Genomic DNA, 26646 nt, shown 5'->3' with positions numbered 1-26646 from the left:
TATATAGATTATGTAAAGGTACATCCAGGACTAATCTAGAAGCAATGTGTTGTTTAAGATGGAAACATTTCAGATTTTTGTTTTTAAATTGAAATTGTGAAAAATTTGTTTGTTAAGGGATGAATTGCTTAAATAGATAATGAAAAAGTATGTTTTCTAAAAAATGTGTTGCTTAAATATAAAACTATTTTAAGGAAGAGTTGCCAAACATAATATTTTGATGACATCAACAAGTGTGTTTATGGCCTTTAGATCACAAAAATAAAAAAATTTGACCATTGGATTGAATTTTTTTTTTCTTATAAAAAAAAATGATGTCAGCAAGTACAGAATTTGGGTTTGCTATTATATATAGATTGACATTAAGTTGGTGATCAAATTGTAACACCAGACTAGCTAAAAAATTTCTCCAATCATCTTTTCATGTGAAAGTTGTCTATAATAATTCAGACGGTGGTTTCCTAGCAGCTGGTGTTAGGAGTTTTCAAGGCTCATAAGACAAATGTTGTAGTATAAAAGATTGTCGAACCAATTTTAAGGGATTTCAAAGCACTGAGAATGCAAGTACTCACTTAATCTAAGTGCAACCGGTGATTTAAAAGATTTCTAAACTAATGATTAATGCTAATGCAGTTGCAGAATAATAAAAACGATAAATGAAGTAACTTTCTTGACTAAGGGAAAAGAGAATTTATGGGCATAGGGATTAGACCTTGGGTGATCAAGTTTCGAACTAAGGATGACAACGATCAATCAAACTATCAACTTTAAGCTTAGACACAGTTCTAAACAAGCTCTATGTGTAGATGAATGTTCATTTACTAACACATTTCAAACATCAAATATCTTTGGTTGAATAATATGAAAGCAATCATTACTAACAAGTCTAATGGCTATCTTAGCACCTCTAACAACAAATGTCTTTGGCAAAGTATGCTAAAAACTTAGAAGAGTTGTCTCAGGCATTTCATCAAACACCTTTTGAAAATGCCTAAAGATCAACTTTTGAGAGGCCAACTCAGAAGATGCATTATGAATACTCTAATAGCAAGGACTAAGAATGATCTACACTAAAACATCCTAGCTCTGACCTAATCACCCTTAATCTCCCTAACCCATGAATTCAAAAAGTGATTACTCACTAATCTCCATAATTTCTCTTAAACCCATATTGGATTTCAGATTAATCATGTAGAGAAAGACAGAGAATCGATATGAAAACAACAGGATTGCAATAATAAAAATGATCAATTGAATCAAAGAGATGAACTTTCCAAGAGGTTTTTGGTGGTTTTCTTAAGATAAAAGATAATCAGTCTCCAATGGCTTACAAAAGGTACTTAAAACATAGGTTTAGAAAGTGTAAAACATGCATAACAAAATGACCAAAAAGCCCTTGATAAATCATAAGTTCGACCAAATAGATGACGCGCAGCGACCTCGGGTAGTCGCACCAACACATCGCTCCGGGCTTCGAGAGCGACCTGGGGTGGTCGCTCTGGCAGGTCGCTCCGGGTCCATCTTTTGTGTCTCCAGACAAAAAAAGGGTGAGCGACTTCGTGGCGTCGCTCCGGTAAGGTCGCTCTGAGAGGTAAGGCACAACGACTTCGTGGCGTCGCTCCGGTAGGGTCGCTCCCATGCACTGCTCGTCCAATGATCACCTTTATCACCTCTTTTGAGCTCCAAATGCACCCAAATGTCTCCAAGAACTCCATGTGGTACTCCAATACCTAATAAAGACTCATGTATGCAAAATGCAACCTAAACATGGCTAAATCCTAGTCTATATGATCAAAATGCACATGGGTGAATGGATAAAATAATGGAAATATGCAAGATATCAACTCTCCCAAACTTGTTCTTTTACTTGTCCACAAGTGAACTTTCTAGAACTCATAGGGAGAGAGGTTTGAAGGTGGGAGCTCATAGCCAAAAGAAACACATCTAGCACTCAATTCAACATCTAAATCCAACATGAGCACACTCTCTTATTATACACTAGCTTCTCTAGGCCTATCTCAACTCCCTTTTGCCCTTACAATCATCATCAAGCATCCACACATTCAAATCAACCAACTCTCACATTCATTAAGCAATAAACATCAGGTGAATTCTTGCAAATGGTCAATTGGTCCAAATCATTTGGTTGGGTAAGGGAAGGCTTTTTATTCAAGTGAGTCAAGAGGTTATGATCTTTAAGGTGGTTTACTCTCAAGACAAGTAGTCTTGACATTGCACATAATATATCTAAGAAAGGGATCAACTCATGCATACAATGCTCAATCTCCATTGTTCTACCCTTTTCCCAAATATACAAGTTACACAATCATTTCCCAATGTCAAAACCAACTCACATCTCTCACCAAAAGATCCTAAGAACATTTTTCACATAAAACTCTTTCTTTTTGAAATCTACAAGGGATTTTTTTTTTCTTTCACAATTTAAAAACATTTCTTAGCTCCTAACAACTTTGCTAGCCCCCTTTTTTTTTCTCTTTTTTTTTCTTTTTTTTTATTTTTTATTTTATTTTTTGGGGGCCAAGACTTTTCATAAACTTGAGCTAGATGTTTATCTACTTATCAGAATAAGACTATTCACTTAAACACAAAGAGTCTATTCTTTTCCTTCAAACTTTTCATGCTCCCAAATCATAATCACAACACTCACCCCCCACCTATAGCTAGACAATAGAGTGCCTAATCTAGCAAGAATGAAGATCAAGCATTGTCGTTCCCAATACTCTAAACATTATGCACATGTAAGACTTTCTGAAAAATGCCTCACTCATCAAACAATGAAAGCTTAAAAGGAGGAAAGGGTTTTGGGAGTGGTCTACCACTCGAGTTTGTCAAAAAGATTGGCGTAAAGGATGTGACAACTCAAGTGTGCATAGCCATGACTCAGTACACAAGGGACCATGAGCAAGAAGCATTAAGTTCGTTCAGTTCAAATAAGGTTGTAGTTGGCTTCAAAGATTGAGTTTCAGCAACTAATGAGATTCAAGAAGAGTTTTCAAGGCTCGAAACATACAAGGCTTTTTGAGAGATGTAATAGCTATTCGAGCGCGAGGTAGTGTTCTTTACAAGACATTTTAAATCATTGCTCCCAATGCAAGTGAATGCAACCTATATGCTCTAGACTCTCCTAAAAATGCAAGTGATGTAATCTATATGATTTTTTTTTTATGCAAAAAGGTATGTATGCAAGACTCAATGCAAAATCATCAAAGCAAACATGATCAAATACTTGGTACCTCTCCCAAACTCAAGTTACACAATCTCTGTGTTGTCAAGTAGAGAGAGATACCCAAAAGAAAGCTAATGTGCAAAAAATGAAATGGTATATACAAGGGAAAGTAATGAAGTACCTTCTACGGATAGTGAGTAGGGGTAGATGCCCCAGCATCATCGTCGTCAGGTGGGAATGTGGTGTAGTAACCACCTGTGGCTGAGCTGTAGCCTCCAAATCATGGCTGGCTCTGAACCTCATCAATCTCGACCTCATTATCAGAAGAGGCTAGGGATGGGGACTTGTTTCCTGAGGCGGAGGGTTCAATGGGTGGGTTCCTCCACTTGCGCTGGAGCTGTCTAGCAGTGAGGGGGAAACCAAGATCCGCAGGCTAAGGTGGAGGCTGGGGGACTGATGTGTTCACGAAGGCGAAGTCTGCTGAGCTACATCCAGCTATTCCTCCCCTGGTCAAGACATCAGCTACTTTCTTCATGAACTTGGCTGAAGTCTTTGCTTGTTTCTTCACAGTCTTGTTAAGCGCCTTGCACTTGTCTTTTAGCTTTTCTATCGTCATGTCTTGTGCTTTGTTCCATCTCTGAAGTCGACCAATATGCTCATGAGCGTCACGAAACGCACCGGGAGGAAGAACTCCAGCATATGGCTGGAAGTAGTAGTGCGGAGGTCCATAGACGGGTTCAGATGCTTCTGCAGCAGGTTCGTCATGTCTCGTCGAAGCACTCCTTTTCCTTGGTGCAGCAATGGGACCGAGAGACCCGTGCTCTCCAAGAAATTCTTCCTGGGAAATGTTGAAGCTGTTAGCTTCAGGTCTCTCTAAGCTCGTCAGGTTCTTGTTTGGAAGAACCACCTCAACAGGCTTTCCTTTCAGGTAGTAGTGGTAGACGTAGTTCTTCCCATACATCCCGCTGAAATAAGTGGCAGTCCTCAAGTAAGTGCCATCAATGAATCTAGGTCATGTTGCGTCCTTTCCCAAGGGAACATTCAGAAATTGAAGCAGTGGTGTGATCAACCCACCAATTCCAACCTTCGGGCGCGAATCAGAGGTGTACCAGGCCCAGTCTCTGTAGTGCTCGAGACGACTCACGAAGAAACTGACCATCCCAAAGGTAGCATAGATGTCGGTGCTTGGAAAAGGCGACACTCCAGGGGCGGCGTAGGGTCGGATAGCCGAGCAAAGCAGTCGCATATCTTCCTCGGTGACATTACCTGCTTCCTTCTGTGGATGGAATGCATGGACGAGCATCCTATGGAGGTAGCGCACAGACGAATGCCAGATATGTGAGTTCTTGTTAGACCCGGTAGAATGCTTGTTTCCGGTGATCAATTTCCAAAGCTCGGTGGGGAGATTTTTGCATTTGAAATCCCCGGCAATGGTGCCAATTTGGTGTTAGGAGTTTTCAAGGCTCATAAGACAAATGTTGTAGTATAAAAGATCGTCGAACCAATTCTAAGAGATTCCAAAGCACTGAGAATGCAAGTACTCACTTAATCTAAGTGCAACCGGTGATTTAAAAGATTTCTAAACTAATGATTAATGCTACTGCAGTTGCAGAATAATAAAAGCGATAAATGTAGTAACTTTCTTGAATAAGGGAAAAGAGAATTCATGGGCATAGGGATTAGACCTTGGGTGATCAAGTTTCGAACTAAGGATGGCAACGATCAATCAAACTATCAACCTTAAGCTTAGACATAGTTCTAAACAAGCTCTATGTCTAGATGAATGTTCATTTACTAACACATTTCAAACATCAAATGTCTTTGGTTGAATAATTTGAAAGCAATCATTACTAACAAGTCTAATTTCTATCTTAGCACCTCTAACAACAAATGTCTTTGGCAAAATATGCTAAAAGCTTAGAAGAGTTGTCTCAGGCATTTCATCAAACACTTTTTGGGTGGAAAATGCCTAAAGATCAACTTTTGAGAGGCCAACTCAGAAGATGCATTATGAATACTCTACTAGCAAGGACTAAGAATGATCTACACGAAAACATCCTAGCCCTGACCTAATCACCCTTAATATCCCTAACCCATGAATTCAAAAGGTGATTACTCACAAATCTCCATGATTCCTCTTAAACTCATATTGGATTTCAGATTAATCATGTAGAGAAATACAGAGAATCGATATGAAAACAACAGGATTGCAATAACAAAAATGATCAATTGAATCAAAGAGATGAACTTTCCAAGAGGTTTTTGGTGGTTTTCTTAAGATAAAAGATAATCAGCCTCCAATGGCTTACAAAAGGTACTTAAAACAAAGGTTTAGAAAGTGTAAAACGTGCATAACAAAATAACCAAAAAGCCCTTAATATATCATAAGTTCGACCAAATAGACGACGCGCAGCGACCTCGGGTTGTCGCTCCAACACGTCGCTCCGGGTCCATCTTTTGTGTCTCCAGACGAAAAAAGGGCGAGCGACTTCGTGGCGTCGCTCCGTAAGATCGCTCTGAGAGGTAGGGCACAACGACTTTGTGGCGTCGCTCCGGTAGGGTCGCTCCCATGCACTGCTCGTCCAATGATCACCTTTATCATCTCTTTTGAACTCCAAATGCACCCAAATGTCTCCAAGAACTCCATGTGGTACTCCAATACCTAATAAAGACTCATGTATGCAAAATGCAACCTAAACATGGCTAAATCCTAGTCTATATGATCAAAATGCACATGGGTGAATGAATAAAACAATGGAAATATGCAAGATATCAGCCAATGAAAGAAAAAGGTAAAGATGCCCAATTGAACTAGAATGACCCACTTAACAGGAAACGTTCCATCTTTGTATATGTCTTTTCTTACAGATCCATTTATTCATATAAAGACTAATGTTTAGCGCAAGGTGATCCACTTGATCAAGGTCTTAGGAGAATGTTTGATCTTGTCCTCAGGGTTAGTTCCACGGTTTCTTCCACCTCGACATCTCTCAAGACAATGTGTAGTAGTCAAATTCTACGGATTTGTCTAGTGCTGCTGCATTTCCCTTGACTCAATCCTCACACGAAAGAAATAAAATAAAAGGCATGTTTAGATGGACAGAAAAATTAACCTTTGATCCGTTGATTTACCGCCACACAATCGTGGATTCGTGGTATCTACGTGTTACTCTAGAGTCTAGACAATTCTCAATGATTTTGAAACCATGAACAAAGGGTCATAAAGATTTTGTAAATGCGTGGGTAAGATAACTTAATGGATGTACACTTTGTTTGATTAGTTTGCATGGGTTGATGAATAAAAAGCCACATGGACGGCATAAAGTAAGTTTGTTAGAAGCTCTCGTGTTATCACCGGACAACAAAAAGAAGAAATCAAAAATCTCAAAACACAGCGAATCATCGACAGAAGTCAAATTGATTCAAAAATGGTGAATTCAGATGTGTGCAAGTACGAAGGAAATGACCAAGCTTAAAACCGGGACCATGAAACCAAAGAGGAAAACTTCTTGTGACAATTCATCATCATACTGTGGGTGGGTTTCATTATTTTCGTAGCTATGATTTTTATGATGATGAAAAACTAGTACTAGTTGTGTGTTTAGTAGATGTAATTTGTATGTTATGATGCTGGAGAATTAGTTTTGTACGTGTTCGTCTTTCAACTAGCTAAAGTTTTAATCATGAGGTATGCTCTGAGTAGTCAATTTGTGTTACGAGTATGTCCAAAGTTTACTTTATGTTGTAAGTTTATGATGTAGTTTGTCTTTTAAGTACGTTTTTTTTGTCACTGAAAAGTAATGGTACGTGAGTTGGATTTATCAATAATACTTCAACTAAAAGTGAAAGATACGCATACTATAATACCTTTATTTTTATTTGCTTTCCATATTTTCTTGTTTCAGAGGAATGTTGCAATGCAACACTATACCAACACGAACCAAACCATGTATGTAGTCAAGTTTTTTACGAGTGAAAGTGTATAAGTGTAGTCAAGTTTAGGTGGGCTTAACAAGCGTAATTAACCATACTTGTGTCCCAAAGTTCCATGAACAACGTTTCGGAAGCAACAAACAGTTGATACTGATTTATTCTAATTCAAAAGCTCCTGGTCTTGTTCAGGAGAAATTATCTACAAATTGCAAAAATAATCGACCAAAAATAATATACTTTAAACCAACAAGGTTTGAAGTATCTAATCATGCAGTAAACACCTTCCGCCGTTACAGGCTCCTTTTGTCATCCCATAATCTTACGACACTTCCGTTTATCACCATCAAGTCCACGTAACGGTACCAATTTTCATCACCATTTCTCATCTTCACCACTCCTTCCCATCTCTCCCACCACTCTCCACAATCACCTGAACCACCTCCATAGTTAACAGCGGACGTTAACTCTCCGTCTTCGTCAACATCCCTCCCTCCGTCAACGTTTACCTCGTAGTACATAGTCATCTTCCCTTTTGTCACTCCGTCATCGCACATTAACGTCTCCCAAACCTCCGTTTTCATAACTAACGCTTCCTCCACTCGAGCCTCCGCCGTTTCTTTAACCGGACCAGCTACTCCTTGTCGTTCTTGTTCAGTTTTCGAGGCGGTTTGTTCCTCTAACAATCCACATCCATGACGACGGCCGTCGTCTCCAATGGTGGTGACTCTTATCCTCCAGAAACTGACAGCTGCCGTCACGACAGCGATCCATGTCCACACATTGTTGATGACGGCGAGAACACCGAAGCTAACGTATTCGAAAGCCAACGCTTCTAATGGAGAAACCAAAGTGGCCATTTTTTTTTTTGCCTTGATGATAAGCAGAGAGGTGATTGGTTAGGTGGTTTATATAAAAGGTGGTAAGAGAGACAGTGGAGGGAATTTGAAACCTGGACCGTCGGATGAAGAGAGAGGAACGCTAAGCCGTTGGATCTTGTCAAGTGGAAGTATGAATATTTCGTAGATGCTGAGAATCGAGAAGGAAGATGCTTTGTTTTCAAGAAAGATGCGCACAGCCAAATACTTATTCCTCATCGGGTTCGCTGGCCCTCATAATATAAAACAATATAAGCAACATATAACAACAAATGGTTGAGTTAACTTGGACCTCAAAAATGAATAATATAAGATCTGTGATGTTGTTTTTAGAAACTATTTAGAGTATTGCATGGCTCTCTTTTTCTACTTACGATTGTGCATGTCCTACGCATGCAACAATACTAGGTGGAGGATATATCGCCCATCACTGTATTCATATATTCTATATCTTAAATAGTATCAATAGTTTTCTAGTTTTTATCTTAAAATCTTCAGATATTCATATATTATATATATAGAGATATCTTAAATAGTATCAATATTTGTGTTGACGGATGAACCTTTGATCTTGGTTGTTTTGGTTGATTGCTAGCTGAAGAAATGCATAATCATGCTATATTTTCCTCTTGTTTAATGTGTAATCGCCACCAGTCCTCATCACCACTTGCACGGTTGCACCCTTGTTTTTTTCAGGTTCGAATGAACTCGTTTAGAAAACAAGTTACTATTTTAAAACGTTAAGAAAACCGATTGAGTCCATGCCCTCAAACTAATTAATTCATGCAACAAGAAAACAATAACAATTTATACATAAAACAATTCAAACATTATTGTACAGCTATATAAAGATGGATCAGAATAAAGTTGTCTAAATTAAAATTTTATAATGGCATACTATATGATAGTCCTGAAGGAAACTAGTTATATATATCATATATATAATGCATAAACTCGTACGAAAAGAGATCATCATTTTAGCTCGGCCATCAGAGTACTATTCGATCTAAAGCGCAAACCTACAAGCTAAGAGCATGATTATCCCATGATTCTTAAGTGGGTTTCTTAATGATTATTTAATACTTTAAATGTACTTAAGTGGAGTTAAGAAACTCCCATTTTGAGCGGTCCAATGGGAGTTTCTTAATTAGGGGTTCTTAAAAAATATTTTTTTTTTTTTAATATAAAATTTATTTATTAAATAAAACATATTAAAAGATAACATTTAAAATCTTAAATAGATTTTTTTAAAAAAACATAAAAATAAAGACTAGTACAATAATCGAGAATAATTTGGAAAAACATCTGAGCTCGGTAGTTGATTTTATCACGTCCAAATTTACGCCATATATGTTCAACCAAATTATTTTTCAGTTGTTGATGCATCCGAGCTTAGTTGTTGTCTTCATCATGTCCAAATTTACGGCATATATATAGAACCAAGAGTGTTGTGATTAAAGAGAGAAGATGACTTTGTTGTTGTGAAAAAAAATTCTAGAACCAAGAGTGTTGTGATTAAGGAGAGAAGATGACTTTGTTGTTGTCAATAAATAGAGAAAGCAAGAGTTTTGTGATTAAAGAGAGAATATGACTTTGTTGTTGTGAATAAATAGAGATCGCAAGAGTGTTGTGATTATATACACACAAGCATGTTTGATTCTTTACAAGTTGAGTACTAAAGATTCTTTACAAGTCTGTGATTCATAACATACGAGAATACAATTCACATAATACACAAGAGTACAAGAAATAAGAAGTACAAAGTGAGATAAAAAGCTCTCAATGCTCGTGACTGAGAGTGGCCCGTGAGAAGACACTAGTACAAAGTATTCTTGTCTGTGACATAAGCATGATTATCAGTCCGTGACACAGCAACCTACAAGACATTACACAAGCGTGATTATCCGTCCGTGACACAGTAACCTACAAGACATTACACAATCGTGTTCTCACCTTGGGCAGCAGCACAAGACAACTTGATAATGATTTGCGAAATAATCTGACGGTTGGAAACAAATGATCACTAGCAGATACACAAAGTGACGATAGAATGCAATATGCTAACTTAATAAAACAGTACCTGATATTAAAAGCTTCCTTGAGCTGTCCCTTATTGTCAAATGGTATAACCTATAAGAAGAACCGAAGAAACAGAACATATCATCATAAGAAAAGTGTCAAAACAGCAGTAAGTTAAATGCCAAATACATACAACACATAGCCATGAGGAACTGGCTTACTCATTTGGTCTGCCAATAATACACTCTCAATAAGTCAACTCAAGCTAGGCTAAAGTTACCAAGAGCTATTTGAGAGAATCAATACCCATTACAAAGCCATGAGGAACTGGCATACTCTCGTATAGAGATAGATGCAACTCCTCAAGGCTGTCACTTTTTCCATTCTCAATCAAATGCTTAAAAAACACGGACGCAATATAAATTGCATTAACAGCTTTCTTATAGATAGAAGCCTGATCATCATCAGAAGCTTGAAGAAGCTCTTGCAAACACCACGATGGATGAATCAACAGTTTCGCAAGGTGCCTGGTGTATCCATTGTTTTGCGCTGAAAAAAAAAAAAGCATCTCTAATGCTCAATCAAACAACTCGACAACACACATCTTTCTATTTCAGTAACCGTAGATCAAAAATCCACAACGAAACCCTAGAATTAAACACATTGTGCACGAGAATGACTAACCGAAGAGCTCACAGGCTTGGTGAACCCGATCACTAGGCCACCGAGAGCTCGACGGAAGCTCGAGCAGCTTGTTCCAGAAATCAGACGCCAAGGGAAACGATTTTTCCCCGACGAAAGTCGTAATGAGATACTCCGCCACGGAAAACATCATCACCACCACCTGTGTTTCGCGGCGTCGACGGCGCGCCTCCCATGTCTCCTCCTCCTTAAACCTTGCCGAGTCAACGAGGGCGTAGTCTGAGTCAGTTATGGTGAAGATCAAAAACAATGCGAAGACGGAGGAGGCGTCGATGAAATTCGATCGAGTCGTCGTCGTCCGTCGTCTTGGATCCTTCTTCTGACGGAAAACACTAGAAAACGAAAAAAAAGATTAAATGAGGTGTTGACACGTGGTTGTAAAACCACACTTAAAATCGGTTTCAAAAATCCTAAGTTAAGGATCGGTTATCTTTCATTTATTTAGTTTTGATTTAATTAAATCAATAATTTTGTTTAAAAACCTCATTAAGGATCAGCGATAATCATGGTCTAATAGCCTAATACAGAGGGTTTCATTTTATATATATTTAGGGTCAATAAAAACTAATTATGAGACACTTGCGAATTTAAACACGGTACATGTGAGAAGATATTGCAAAATCCATCCATAATACTCCGCAAAATATTGTTCGCAATCGTATAATATACACTTAAGTAGAAACCATGTTCTTGTCTAGTAATTGTATTACACAATATTTAACTTCATATTATTTTAAGTTAATCATCTTATTACTACCAGATATATAATATTAGAATAATGTGATCACCTTAAGTTTATCACATGGTTGCCTAAAAATATTTAAGTGCGTCACATCAAGAGGTGGTCCATCCCGGAAGTAATTATTAGCAAAACCATTGTAATGGATGGAGCCTGGAGGCATCAAATACTAACAAAGAATCTTCAGTACTAGCTAGAGATCATCATCCTTTTCCGATTAATTGTCAACGCCAAAATAATCAATGTTCCTTGTACCTCTCAGCAAGCACTTGATCATGTTGATCAATATTGTTGTTGTGTATATATTTAAACATGCTGATCACTTGACCATCTATCCAAACAAACGTCTTTAGAGGTTGAGGAGAAACACTAAAACAAGCAACAATTAATCTCTGCATGCTCGGCTATACAGACGTTTTATTCTGTGAAGAACTGAAATCAATGTATAAACTGTTAAAGAGTATAACCGAGTCAAAGAAGAAATACAGAGTTGGAGGCATATTTTAACAAGAAATTATTTGCAAGACATTTTCAGAGTCTCTGCTACTTGTAATCTTTCTTTCAAACCAATTACTAAGGATACTAGTAGTGCTGAATTAGCTAAACAAGCTAGCTGCAATGACCAGACACCACAGAGCTCTATAATCAAATGGATATCATGCAACTTCATTAATGATATATGTCAAGTGCATCTCATAATAACTCGTAATTATTTTAATTGCGATGAAGTGGAGGGATAAGTTGGCAAATCAAATAAGCAATTAATATGTAAATAAACTAACTTTCGGCGTAGAGAACGTGAGAAAACAGAAGAACCTGAAAAGCCGAAAGTGACGGGAAAGCCACAAAAAATCTTATGTGCAAGAGAGAATCAATGAACTGAAAAAACTATAAATCCCAAAAAAGCCAATCCCCAGTTCCTGATCTCCCAAAATTCGCTTCTCTATTCGTTTTGCCCCCACCAAATAAATTTTAGATTCTATTAATTTTTAATTCTGATTTTTATTTGTTTTTTTTAGTTTTGGTTACAGAACTTGAATATATACATCCTTCCTCATCATCGTTTGAGCTTCCCAGTATTGGAACAGAAAAAAAACCTAAAAAAGAAGAAGCCACAGAAAAAGAAAGAAAGAAATCTTTGGGAGACCCCTCTTTTTCTCTTTGCATGGTTGTTCCTCATCGTTTCCACATATAGCTAAGAGTGATTCAATTCGTTTTCCTCTTCAGGTTAACGATTTATATAATGCACATACACATATGTAAAACATTTTGAGATTTGTTTCTATTTTTTTCTGAGAAAATTTTGATTTAGTAGATCCTGATCTAATCTGGATTCATTTTTTTGCCAATGAACATCAATCGTGCGTTATAAATATAGGTGGATCTGTTGAGTTTGCTGAAAACTTTTTTAGGTAAAGTGAGCAAAATTGTATAAAAACTTATTATGGATTTGATGATGTTCTTGACATTGATCTAATACTATATGGGTTTGGGAGTTCCCTCTAGCACTTCGTGCTGCAGATTCCATGTACTTTACACTAATGTTTTAGATTTGCACTGAATCTGAGATAAAACATTCCTTCTTGAAAAATACTGCTTTGGACTGTGTTTCTGTGTGAATGTGGGTCCCTGCTTTGGTTGATGATACATACTATTCACTTTGCTTTTTTTCACAAATATATACTAACAAGGAGCGCATTACTAATGATTCAAATTGATTTTTATTTCTCTTTACAAGTTTCTTTTTCTAGTTTTATAATCTTGATTACAATAGAAGGATTTTTTGTCTGAGTAATGTGTTTATTCATTTTTTTGATAAAGTTTACTTATATCGTTAATGCAGCTACAGGGAAAGAAGAAGATCTTATGAGACGCTCCATACCTCATTGAAGAAAACGTTACTGTTCTTTAATATTACTTAGGCAGGGCAGATGGATGAAAACAATGCGGCAAAGTTAAGCGGAATCAGGCAGATTGTGAGACTAAAGGAGATTCTACAGAAATGGCAAACTGCAACCATAGGTCCCAAGTCAGATATCGCTCCATTGGCAGCTGGAAAGCAAGCGGCGGCAATGATCTCACCGGTTATCAACAAGAGGCTATTTTCCGTCAAGAATTGTGACTCGGATGAGGAAAACTGCCAAAGCCCTGAGCCTCCCGCTGATGTTCCCAAAGGGTATCTTGCGGTTTATGTTGGACCGGAGCTAAGGAGGTTTATCATACCGACAACTTATCTTAGCCACTCTTTGTTCAAGGTGTTGCTTGAAAAGGCAGAGGAAGAGTTTGGGTTTGATCAGAGCGGTGCGCTCACCATCCCTTGCGAGGTTGAGACTTTCAAGTTCTTGATTAAATGCATGGAGAACAATCCTAAAGATTATCACCCTGACGACAACTCCGGTAATCCCCAAAGACCACTCTTACCTATAATGAACTAATCACAACCCCACCGTAGCTAACCCGTTCATACTCATTGGTCAAGGGGCCAACATGCTTAGTTAGGGATGGGTTTAAATAAATTGTTAAAAACCAGGGATAACACCTACCTGGTTTAGAATGGACCGGGCCGAGCCTGTTAGGACTGTTATCCTATCTACCCCTCCCATTACACTTACAAGAGACTTTACAAATTGTTTGATGAGGAATCAAGCAAAATACTGGTTATTTTGGACAATGATATGATGATTGAGTTGCCAACACTAATGGTTTTGTCTTGTCTTTTGCAGCTGGGGATGATGCAGTAGCAGCAAATGAAGACTAAATATAAATCAAGTGATGAACAACTCTTAAAAACTTTACTTTTGTTATTATGGTTATTGTTATCCTTTATTATTATTTTAATCATATGGGAATTGTTAGGGATCACATTACTCTGGGGTGTAATTGTAAAATCAGACTATCTTTGTATTTTCCTGGTTCTTATTTTCTTCTCCATTATTTTTCAAGGAGGGATTTAAGTTTTTTTCTTAGATATATATGTTAGATTTGAACTGATTTGGTGGACGAAATGTGATACGAGATTAAACATGAACACAACCTCTTGTACGTCGAAAGCAAGTTACAAAAAAAGAAAAAAAAACTCTTGTACGAAAAAATGTGCACACACCTGTTTTCTATTGTTATTATCGAAAATGTTTCTCAACCAGGTAGACTAATGAACAATGCAATATATGGATTGTGGTTGATTTGACAAGAATTGGTCGGATTTGGTATGTTTTTTTAATCTGAGGTGTAGTTGGATCACGATCAAATGTGAATATATGTAGTCTATATGTTCAGTTTATTGTGATGGTTAGCGCAAAATGTATTGCTACGCGATGATGCTTTTATGTGCTTGGGCATGTAAGGACAAATCATGCGTATGTTAGTTTGAGGTTTTACATAATTTTGGAATTGCGGAGCCCCTTTTATAAAAGAATAGATTAGTGGGAATTGATGAAATATTTGAATTGGTTTTACAACATGTAAGCATCAGGGTCTAAGAGAGATTATAGACGGCTTTTTGGTTCACCGTGGAAGACTATTTTTGGTTCGTATACCAAGCAGGCATTCTTTTTTTTTTGTGCACAAATCTTCCATTAATTTAAAGCTCGATACCAAAAAGAAAGGTGGAGTTCAATAATACAAGCAAAGTTAAACATTAAAAAGCTTGAAACAAGATAGGAGTTTGGATAAGACAACTGCGAATCCGGCAAATCTAATAAGAAATACGGATGCGTTGAAGAAGCAACTTCGAACTTGACGAAGAGCAGGAGAGATGGCAACATGTCTTATATATCTTGCCTTTTGATAACTGGATCATATCTTCGGTTTTCGTCGAAACGAATTCCGTTGTTTCTTCAGACTTCGTACAAGTCGCTACACAAGAAAACAAACAAAGTGTGGCACTAACAGGTCTCGGATTTGAAACCAGAGAAGTATCACCTCCTTGCGGGAGGGAAATTGGCGGTAGAGCTCTCACTACAAAGGAGGAGGAATGGAAAAATGATCTCTCCTGGCCCTGGCAGGAGGAGGTTTGACTAGACTTCTCCACAAAAGAGAAATCTAATGGACTGAAATTGATGAGCTTAAGCAGAATCTCTGTGAGATTCCAAACTAATTTTGTGGCCTCTTCCATGCTCTTGGTGGCTACTGATATACACGAGACGTTGACACAGACGGTACAGCCAAAACAGAGTTGTGGAGTTGGCGAAGACCATTTGAATTTTCCTTGTTCATCAGACATCATACACATGATCCTTATCTTGACCAAAGTGATTCTAATTTTTGCAGGATGCTTCCATATACAAGGTGAATAGCAACAAAATTCTATGGGCTTGAGGTCCAAGACAGGAGATAAGGCCTTAATAAACTTATCAAACAACTTTAGGGTTGAGAAGCTCATACCAGATTTGTGGAGATGACGAGTTGTAGCCGGAGCTCTCGGGTGTCACCGGCGAGAGCCACCACAAGAAGAATAACGGTTCATCGGGCCAGTCCCGAGATTGGCTTAATTCGGACACGTCAGAGGTATGCGCAGCCTTGGTTACTAGATCCAGTCCAGATCTGAGGGTTTTCTCGCCTCTAGATAGCACACGCCAGGTTGGAGTGAAGGGGTCGTCATTATAGAGAGAAGACTGAATACATTCTCATTAGGTATACAAAGAGTATTTATACAGAGTTATACGTAGGTTAAACTTAAGTATTATGTATTTACAAATAGAGCCTCAGAGTATACTATATTTCCTTAACACGCTCCCTCAAGATGGTGGGAGTTGAGTCACACCAATCTTGCTTCTGATACTCTGAAATGGAGCTCGTGAGAGTGGTTTGGTTAGACCATCATCGAGTTGATCTTTGGTCGAGACGTGGAAAACATGCAACACCCCTCCCTATATCTGACCACAAACAAAGTGAAAATCAATCGCAATATTTTTCATTCTCGAGTGAAACACATGATTAGCACACAAGTAGGTGGCTCCTATGTTATCACAGTAGATAGTTGGAGTGGTCGGTACTTTGACTCCAAGCTCGGTAAGTAAAGAACATATCCAACGAAGCTCTGAAGCTGTATTGGCAACAGCTCGGTACTCGGCCTCTGTAGAGGAGCGCGCCACACCTCTTTGCTTCTTCGAAGTCCATGAAACAGGATGTGAGCCAATGTAGACGATGTATGCATTTGTTGAGACATAGTCATCCGAATCTTCTGCCCAGTCTGCATCAGAATACGCGTGTAGAGGTGTAGTAGCTTCCTTGCGCAAAAAGATACCATGTGTTAACGTACCAGAGAGGTAACAGAGGACTCTTTTAAGCGCTTGCCAGTGCTCTGTGGTCGGCTGGTGCAAGAATTGAGACAATCGATTGACGGCATACGAGATATCTGGTCGTGTCAAGGACAAGTATTGCAAACTTCCAACAAGCTTCTGGTATTCACGAGGATCTTATAGTACCAAACCAGAGTTGAGAGTAAGCTTGGGATGAGACGGTAGAGGAGTGGCAAAAGGTTTAGCGTGGAGCATATTTTATTTGGAAAGGAGATCAGTTATGTACTTATGTTGATTCAGGTGGAGTCCTTGCTGTGTTCTTAACGTCTCAATACCCAAGAAATAACTGAGATGTCCTATGTCCTTGATAGAGAAGCGAGTTGCTAAGCTGGTTATAACTTGTTGAATGAGCTGCAAATCGCTTCCTGTGACCAGGATATCATCTACATAAACAAGAACATAGACAAACTTGCCATGATGCTTGAGTATAAAAATAGATGTATCAGATAAGGAGTTTTGGAAACCAGAGGTGATCAAGAAGTTTCGAAGCTCAGAGTACCAAGCCCTTGGGGCTTGTTTCAAGCCGTAGATAGCCTTTCTCAAGCGACAAACATGCGTAGGCCTGTCCTTGTCAGTGACCCCTGGTGGCTGAGTCATGAAGACCTCTTCATCCAAGTGGCCCTGTAGAAATGTCGTATTGACATCAATCTGTCGAATAGGCCAATCATTGTTGACTGCAAGACCGAGAACTATTCTGATTGTAGTGGCCTTGATCACTGGACTAAACGTGTCGTTGTAGTCAATACCCTGTTGTTGGTGAAACCCTTTTGCCACAATCCTAGCTTTATATTTATCAATGCTCCCATCGGGATGGTATTTGATAGTAAACACCCAACGACAGCCTACTATGTTCATCGTCTCAGTTACAGAAACAAGATCCCAAGTGTGATTTTCTGTAGTTGAGTTGAATTCAGAGCTCATGGCTTTCCTCCGGCGCTCATGTTTTATCGCCTGTTGCCATGTAGAAGGAATCCAGTGAGGATCACTTTCAAGAGACGCAGTGAGATTATACCTTGTGACAGGCTTCACTATGTTGTTGCGTGAGCGAGTGGTCATAGTGTGTCGTGGTGGTGCATGTTGAGGTTCTAGAGCTACATCCGACACAGGTGAATGTTGATCATTAGAATCAGCTTGCGTCGGCTGAGAGAGTGAAGTTGGAGAGAGCATGACCGTTGCAGTTGGCGTCGCAGAGGGAGTATCGTTGGACTGTTGCGACGGTGGTGGTGAAGAATCACTACTTGAGTTGCGGTTGTCCAGAGTCACCGTTGGCGACCGTATGAGTGGCGGAGAGAAGGGTACTGTGGTGTATGGCGGGAAGGAAGAGGATGGAACAGAGTCATTTGGAATAGAGGAGGACGGTTTAGTAAGCTGAACAAATGGGAATTGTGTCTCATTGAATCGCACATGGCGAGAGATAAAGATGCGACCAGAGACTGGTTTTAGACATTGATAGGCACTTTGGGTGAGAGAATAGCCAACAAAGACACAAGGAGATGATCTATGTTCAAGCTTGTTGGGTGCATAAGGCCGCAGCCATGGAAAGCACAAGCAACCAAAGGTTCGGAGTTTATGGTAGTTAGGGGAGGTGCCAAATAGCTTTTGGTAAGGAGAGATGTTGGAAAGGACAGGTGTTGGGAGTCTATTGATGAGGAACACAGCCGTGGCAAATGCGAGAGGCCAGTGTGTAAGAGGCATCTTTGCGGAGGACAAAAGAGATAGGCCAGTTTCAACAACATGTCTATGTTTCCTTTCAGACATGCCATTGTGTTGAGGGGTATGAGGTGGAGTTGTTAGATGAGAGACTCCAAGAATAGAGAGAGAGTGGCATAGAGCAATGTACTCCCCCACCATTATCAGTATAGAGGTTTCGAAGTTTGGTGTTGAACTTGGTCTCGGCTAAGGGTTTGAAGGTGAGAAAGATCTCTTTGACTTGAGATTTAGCTGTGAGAGGAAAAAGCCATGTATATCTTGTGAAGTAGTCCACGAAGATCAGATAATATTTGTGGTTTTGAGTAGATGGAACAGGTGATTGCCATACCAGAAAAGACAAACTCAAGAGGATGAGTAGAGACAATAGTACTTTGATGAAAAGGAAGCTTTTGTGTTTTATTGAGTAAGCAATCATTGCAAGGAGAAATACTCTAAGTTTTATTGAAACATGGCAAAGAAAAGCTAGAAACAATAGTTTTTAAAGTAGAAGAAGAAGGATGGCCTAATCTATGATGCCATTGAGAAATGGTAGTTTTGGTATCAGGATAAGAGACATAGGATGCGGCTGGTTTGGAAAGGGATAAGGGCCACTCATACAAGTCATCCTTCGTGTGGCCTTGGAGCAACCGGATTCCCGTTTGTAGATCCTTCACCTGAAAACAAGAAGGAAAGAATTCCACAGAGACTTGATTAGCATTGCATAGTCTATAAACAGATATCAAGTTCTTGTTTACATTCGGCACACAAAGTATATCTTGAAGTTTCAATGATCTAGATGGTGTTAAGATAGAAGCAGAGCCAGTGTGTGATACTTAAACCTGAACCATCAGCTGTTGCAACTTCATCACCTCCTGTGTACTCTTGATGAATGTCCAAGTTGTCGAGATCAGACGTAAGGTGATGTGTGGTGCCACTATCAAGAAGCCAAGCATTGGGGTTGTAGAGTGAGGCGTGAGCCACATTAGCTCGTGGCTGCCAGGAGATGGAGTGAGGCATCATCTGTTGTTGGTTGATGTAAGAGGAGTTCCCACCGTGGAGTTATGGACAACGACGACCGCTGTGTCCAAAGACACTACAAATTTGACACTTCCCTTGATAGCCACCACCACGAGGTTGTGCCTGTTGAGAGTGCGAGTTGAATGATTGTTGTTGTTGTGAGTAACCACCATAGTAGCCTCCACGACGATAGGTATTGTTGTTACTGTTGTTGTTTGAAGAGCCCTTATAGTTTGTGAGATTAGCTGTAACCGGGGCAGGAGAAGTCGCAACAGAGTTGAGTTGGATTTTGGCTTCCTGATTGAGAAGTTTTTCATGGATCTCGGTGAGAGATGGAGGAGTGTCACGGCCTTCTATCTGATCAGCCACTGTTTTGTAATCTTCTGGGAGACCGTTGAGGATAAGTTCGATTTGATCTTCAGAATCAAGAGGCTTGCCAAGCAAGGCAAGCTCATCAAAGCGAGTGGTTAGACCTTGAAAGAACTCATTAATAGATTTGGAGTCCTTATTCCAGGAGCGAAGTTGATGTTGGATCTGTTGAACATGACCGCGACTTGGCTTTGCATACGTCGCTTGGAGGATTGTCCAGACCTCCGCAGTCGTCGTCGCGGTTGAGAGAATTGACTGCAGGGTCACGGTGATTGCGCCAAGGAGTCCACTGTAGATCAATCGGTCTTGACGTTTCCACAGAGTGTAGGAGGGATTTGTTTCAAGAGATCCATCAGCAGAGGTGATGGTAGCATCAGGGACAACACCAGATCCATCAATAAAAGCAGCCAGATCGTACTCAGCAAGGAGAGCATGAACCTGTCTGCTCCACATGAGGAAGTTAGAGCTGGTAAGTTTGGTAACATTTGTCATGTTAATGTTGAGGAGAGTGGTGGTGTTGGAGACAGTAATGGTCTCGCTGTTTGAAGCCAGAGAGTTTGAGTTGTTAGACATGGTGATGCTCAATGAAAAATTTGAAAAAGAGAGATGGCGGCTTAGTTAGGTACAGAAGGCTCTGGTAACATATAGAGAGAAGACTGAATACATTCTCATTAGGTATACAAAGAGTATTTATACAGAGTTATACGTAGGTTAAACTTAAGTATTATGTATTTACAAATAGAGCCTCAGAGTATACTATATTTCCTTAACAGTCATCTTCAGCTTTTTCTGGAGCAAAAAGGTTGATTAGCAAAGCGAGCTTCTCCGTGAAAGAAACCACTTCCACCACCGTCGAGTTTGACAGCGCCACTCCGGTAAGAAGGTCTTCGGGGCTTGAACCCGAGATGCGGTAAGTAGCACTGTCTGGTGCGGATACCATGTTTGAAGTTGAAAGTACAACCCACCAGAGAGATAGCGATATCGAGAGGGTTTGATTCATATGGTTTCTCTTCTTCTGTCTGTCGCTGCCGTGGACTCATGGAAATATGTCGACTAGATCTTGAAAATCCAAGTTTCAGAAAGATTAAAAAGGGAAAAAGGAAAAGAACGAAGTCAGAGCAAAGCAGGTAAGTGAACAAGAGACAACAAGAAACAAGCTTATCCCAACGCCGGCGAGCTCCAGCTCCACCGGCGCCAGAAAACGGATTTGCTATGGCTGCTTCGATATTCGTGTCTGGGAGAAAACTAGGGCCGGCTACACCTGAACATTTTACCAAGCAGGCATTCAACCATAGCATTGTTAACCATGTATGGTGGTTTTGTGATCCAATTTCTAGAAAATACATTTGTTTGATTTTCCGTTGAAGTCGATCTTTGCTTTGTTTCAGCTTTAGGTTTTGATTTCCAGTGGTTTATCGTGTCTTTGAATTGTAATTTTAGTTTTGTGTTCATATGGCTCTGTTTTGAGGGAAATATATTTTTTTGGCAACTTTTTCGTCGGCTTTATCTCTTAAAATTTTGTTCAAAAAAAGAGAAGAATATATGCTTTTATTTCTCTTTGCTTTTCATTTTACCAAACAAAATGATTTTCTTACATGAATTTTGTAAGAGACATTTTCATCTAGATATTGTCTGTTACGCATATATTTTCTCATTCATTAAATCTTTGTTTTCGGGAATAAAGGAGCTAAATTTCAGTACACATCAGTAGAGAATTTAGACTATTTCAAACTTCAAAACTGACTCTAGACTCTTTCAAAGTTCAAACTACTTATTTATATATATATATACCAGTGTTCTAAAATGCAGTCTTGGCGTCCGCCTAGATGGCGTTTAGGCGCTATACGGTAGCCAATCGTATTGTTTTTATATTATACAGTGTTTTATGTGGATTTATATAATTCGGATGAATAATAGCGTTTAGACGGACATTATGCGATCTACGCGGACGCCTATACGAATTTTAAGCATTAATATTCAAAAAAAACTATTAATATTATTATTATTATATTTTATTAATGTTATTATTTATATTACTTTTACTTATTTTATGTATTTATATGATTGTAGATATTAGTATAATTGTTGCAAAATTATTTTAAATTTATCATCTTTTATATATTTAAAATGGTTTAATTTTTATAATTTAAAACTATTTATATATGTTATACTATATACTTATACATAAAATTGGATTTAAAATATATTTATGTTCAGTTTTTTTCAAAATAATGTATATATATTAATCTTATACTTATATTTTGTGTAAAAACATATATCCGTATATGTGGGCCAATCTATCTAAGATAAATTAAATGAAATTATTTGATGAGGGCATAAATTTTGAATTTTGTAAACCGTGATTGATCTTGTTCGCGCCAGCCACCAGCACAGTCAAGTCAACAACCCATTTGACCGACCTAGCTCCCAATATATATATATATCCAGTCTATTAGTTGATTGATATACATGACTACATTGACGTTGCAATCCTTTTTTTAATAGAAAAACATTTTTATATTACAAACTGCAAGCCAATGTTTACATATTGAAATATTTATTTATTGGTTGTTGTATCACTTAAATGAAAAGAAAGATTTTAACAAAAGACTGTATAAAGTATACAGAGTATAGAATATACAAAACATAAATCATTAATTATATATATATATGTTTGCACCTAAAACTAATCGTAAGTTAATAAGCGTAGAACTCGACAAGTTCGTGGACCGACTCGGGGCGTGACTCGTCGGTGTCGGCGTTCTCGAGCATCCAAAGCAAATGCTCAAACAAGACAACCTCGCACGACACTGCGATCGCACCGTCCTCGCCGCCGCATCCACCATCCACCGCCGCTAGCTCCTGAAAGAGCGGGTGGCTCACGACGTCGGAGCTCACGTGGTACGGACGACGGGTTCTGCCGACGTAGACGGTGTGAAGGTCTCCTGAGGGAAATGCACTCACGGCAGAGGATCGACCGTGATTGGTCGGAGCCGGTTGCTGGTTTGGCTTGGTGTTGAACGAGTTGAACTTCTTCAAAACTGACTTTAACTTCATCAGTTTGTTACCTCCTTTCGCCATTTTCGATGCTGTTCGGAGAGTCTGAAGCCGGAGATGTACGTCTGAGTGAGTTTTCCGGTGAGTGGGAGAGAGAAGGAGAGAGATGTTGGTGTCGAAGAAAGAGGGAGAGTAGGGTTCTTTATACTAAGTTGACAGGGGTACATTCGTAATTATTTATTGGTTTTGGTAACAACTTTTTTTTTTAAACGAAAATTGATAAACCTCAGATATCTTATCAGCTGATTCGAATAGCAACGAGTATTACTCCAAATATGTTTCCTATAATCGCAATTTATTCGAAAAAATAATGATTATGAATGAGAAAGATAGAGCGAGTGTCACATGCGCAAAAAGTTGAGTGATTTTCATAATTTAAATACATATAATTGTATACTCATATCACTCCAAAAGTTTTCGTTATCACAGTCAGCCATATACATCATTGATCCATGATGATTCTATTTTAAGTAAATTTTGGTAACGTCTTAACTACATTCTGGTAAGGAGTAACGACGTTCCGGAGTGAAACACTATTATTTCGCATGAAAATATCTGGGCCGATACCTAACTAATTAGACCATGATTAACCCGGGGTTGAGGTTTTTAGCGGGAGTTAAGAAACAGTTTCTTAACTTCCGCTAAGAACCTCATTCTAAGAACTTCGGGTTAATCATGCTCTTAATCTCCCGACAACTAGTATAGTCCGAGTTTCAAATGAAATCTAAAGCGTGGTTTCATCTTCATTTTGTCAAGTACCCATATGAAATTGATAAAAGTTTAGTTTTAGGCTTATTTACACAGTTATTATTGTGGTGAATTGTTCAAAGTCTCTCCCTTTGACCCACATGTCTTAACTTCAAGTCTCAGCCACTGTTTATGATTTGTCTCAAATTACCTCTCACCACTAGACTATCATTATTTAGTTATGTTATTTGATGATCACAACGTATCTGCGACAACAATATTCACGGTGAATATTCATGTTCTGGTGAGTTCAAGTTTGCATAAATGAAATTCTAATATGAAACATTTTTTCATATTGCATTTCCATCTGGGAAAATTAACGTGAAGACTGTGAATCCTCACCAAACTAGTGTCCAAGAACAATATAAATTAATAAAAACTTTAAACTTTACGTAATCACTTAATTATACTAATAAATTAGTTCAACAACTAAAGGAGATGCATGGTTCATGAACTTTAAAAACGGCTTCACGAGTTCTTATTTGGTAGGTATGTAAATGGTTAAGCTAGTATACTATACTATTTCTTTCGAATTATCAATCCCTTTCCACATAACATGTTACAAAATCATATGTATTAAATTGTAAATAAAATTTGTCATGTTATTGTGGTTAGACTAGACTCCCACATTATTCTTTTGTGCAGATTTATTTACATTGTATTTGGCGACTACTGTTACAGCATGTGAGTTCCCGTAGATTTGTCTTATTTTTATAGCTATTAATTGTTATCTTAATAGGCAGACATAAGAGCATCAACTGTCTTTTTAATCATATAACCAAAATACTACTCCTAGTGTTCCCAAAAGTAAGATTTTCTAAAATGTTTACGTTAATTAAGAATTCAATAAATGTTTATAATTTAATTTTTCATTTACTTTATTATACATTTTCCAATAACTTTTCACCAATGAAATTTGATCAATTCAAATATTTTCATTTAATGTTTCTTAAAAGTATAAAAAAATACTTTAAACATATAGAAAATCTATCTTCGTGGAACAAGTAAAAAATCTAAAACATCTTACTTTCGGAAACAGAGGGAGTAATACTTAAATACACCACCTCCTAGTTTGTCTACTTATAAAAGAAATGAAAAAAATATTTATCAATCTTCTTATTAAACCTAAGGATAATATTAATTAGAACTGCGCAAGAAAAGACTGGCGGAAGTCGCCGGAAGAGTCCAAATAAAGATGAAAAAGGAGAAAAGGATATAGAGAAGAACTTCATTACTTCAACTTCATATTTTTCGGCGGACTCTTCACACGTCAAAGCGTCAAGCTGTAAATGAACCATTTAACTCATGGGACCAGTTCCGGCGTATACGTACCGTTTAGGCGACTAAGTTTTCTTTCCCAAAAAAATTGAAGGCTTTGGTTCTCCTTCAAATTTGCAGTTCAACAAAATAATAAAATAAAATTAGTAGATACAGAGTAACTAATCGTGTTTACATGTTGAACTAAAAAAAAACTTTCTTAGAAGCCAAAGGACAATTTTCTTTAAAACACCGTTTTATTTAGCACTTACAAAATATTTTTTGATTCAATACCTTAATATATTGATGGCGATAATTATTTCTTGTTATAACCATCTTGGTAACCATGGTCACTAAAGGCTATGCGATTCTGCAGCAGTTTGATAAAACTGGTCATATTAGACTGGTCATATAAGATTAAAAAGAAAGAAGAGGAACCACCTAAATAATGATTCCTACATAATTAGTGTGATCGGTAAGTCATAGAGTAACTTGGAATAAATAAAGTAGGGTAAGTGGAAGGAAAAATTAGAGTGAAAAATTGAAAGTAGTTTTATAACTTATTTCCCTCTACAAAAACAATGAAGGAAAAACATTAACCTATTTACTCATTTTAATTAGTAACCAGCACAGGTTGATGAACTTTTGTTTTACTTAATTGGTAACATATGAGTTGGGTATAGGGTAAATATTTTCTCGCCAATTTTTTTACTCTATTAGTGACATTCATAACCAATATATAATCAAACATTTTCAAAATTAAACAAGTGTTAAAAATATTTTATGAAAACAAACTTTCCGCGTCTCTAGTATCGTAATATGATATTATATATATATATTCTATCTGCTGATCCTGTCGACCCAAGAGAAGCGCTTTTAGTGCTACAGAGTGCTACACTGTCTGACCTAAATTTGAATATCTTCCGACAAATGCCAGAGGTGGACCGATCATCTGTTACGATCCACCATGTTAATCACTTTAGTCGAAGTTCAGGTCCAGACTGGCCAAGTAATGATAAGTCGATCCCGGGAAGAATACACTTAGTGCTACATAGTAGATTAGCTACCACACTATCTGACCCGAGTTTGAAATACCTTCCGACTAATGCTAGAGGGTGGACCGATCATCTGTTACGATCCACCATGTTAACGACTTGGGCCGAAGTCTAAACCTAGACTGGTCAAATAATGAAAATTTAGTTCTTATAAGAAATCAAACCCAAATTTGATATCAGTACATACCAGGCTCCAAAAAATTATCACTATGCTACCACCCCGTGGTTATCATGATACGATTTGCTAGTGAGATAGTAGACACAGGAGAGCGATTTTACAAGCAATACAATTGTTAACATATGATTATTAATTGTCTTCAATCTCTTTATGCCTCTAATAATTGTTAGCATAGGATTCATTGATCAATGATAGACAATTCATGATACACTATCCACGATCAATAATCTATAATATAATGAGGCATTTGCCTCATTCCTGAGCCGACACGTCAGCATTTTGATGGATCCCACTTTTAAAAAGTGTGAAAAAAGTGTCAAGTCTGTTGCTCGAACCCGGGTTATTGAGATACAAACACCAACATTTATACCACTAAACAAAAGGATACTTTGTACATTGATGGCTGAAACTAATATATATTTATGAAGGTCGGAAACCTTTGCTTCTTAAGTTTTCTCTGTGGGCCGGGCCTACAAGTGTATTATGACTTTTATTTTTAAATGAGGTTCATCACGTTATATG

At 38.1% G+C, this 26646-nt stretch overlaps 3 protein-coding genes across 5 annotated transcripts; 1 reads left to right on the top strand and 2 right to left on the bottom strand.

The window, feature by feature from the left end:
* Positions 1–7178: 7178 nt before the first annotated feature.
* LOC111211727 lies at positions 7179–10499 on the bottom strand. 2 transcript variants are annotated; one of them, XM_048767399.1, is made up of 2 exons: positions 8559–10499; positions 7179–8222 (listed from the first exon to the last, which is right to left on the bottom strand). In XM_048767399.1, exon 2 carries the CDS (start codon positions 7975–7977, stop codon positions 7411–7413), a length of 567 nt encoding a protein of 188 aa, XP_048623356.1. In that variant the 5' UTR covers positions 7978–8222; positions 8559–10499; the 3' UTR covers positions 7179–7410. The 2 variants fall into 2 exon arrangements, with proteins under 2 accessions (XP_048623356.1, XP_048623355.1); XM_048767398.1 differs by having other exon boundaries at positions 7179–7989; positions 8070–10498.
* A 1836-nt stretch (positions 10500–12335) lies between these two features.
* On the top strand, positions 12336–14397 carry LOC111211730 (protein SMALL AUXIN UP-REGULATED RNA 10-like). 2 transcript variants are annotated; one of them, XM_022712999.2, is made up of 3 exons: positions 12336–12682; positions 13299–13852; positions 14179–14397. In XM_022712999.2, exons 2-3 carry the CDS (start codon positions 13387–13389, stop codon positions 14211–14213), a joined length of 501 nt encoding a protein of 166 aa, XP_022568720.1. In that variant the 5' UTR covers positions 12336–12682; positions 13299–13386; the 3' UTR covers positions 14214–14397. The 2 variants fall into 2 exon arrangements, with proteins under 2 accessions (XP_022568720.1, XP_048623354.1); XM_048767397.1 differs by lacking the exon at positions 12336–12682 and adding an exon at positions 12714–12867.
* Positions 14398–22261: 7864 nt separating this feature from the next.
* LOC111211735 (auxin-responsive protein SAUR76-like) lies at positions 22262–23013 on the bottom strand. Its single transcript, XM_022713006.2, has one exon. It carries the CDS (start codon positions 22909–22911, stop codon positions 22528–22530), a length of 384 nt encoding a protein of 127 aa, XP_022568727.2. The 5' UTR covers positions 22912–23013; the 3' UTR covers positions 22262–22527.
* Positions 23014–26646: the final 3633 nt, after the last annotated feature.

This window comes from Brassica napus, chromosome C9 (genome assembly GCF_020379485.1).
Source record: "Brassica napus cultivar Da-Ae chromosome C9, Da-Ae, whole genome shotgun sequence".
Taxonomy (NCBI): domain Eukaryota; kingdom Viridiplantae; phylum Streptophyta; class Magnoliopsida; order Brassicales; family Brassicaceae; genus Brassica; species Brassica napus.
This window is presented reverse-complemented; position numbering and strand designations above follow the sequence as displayed.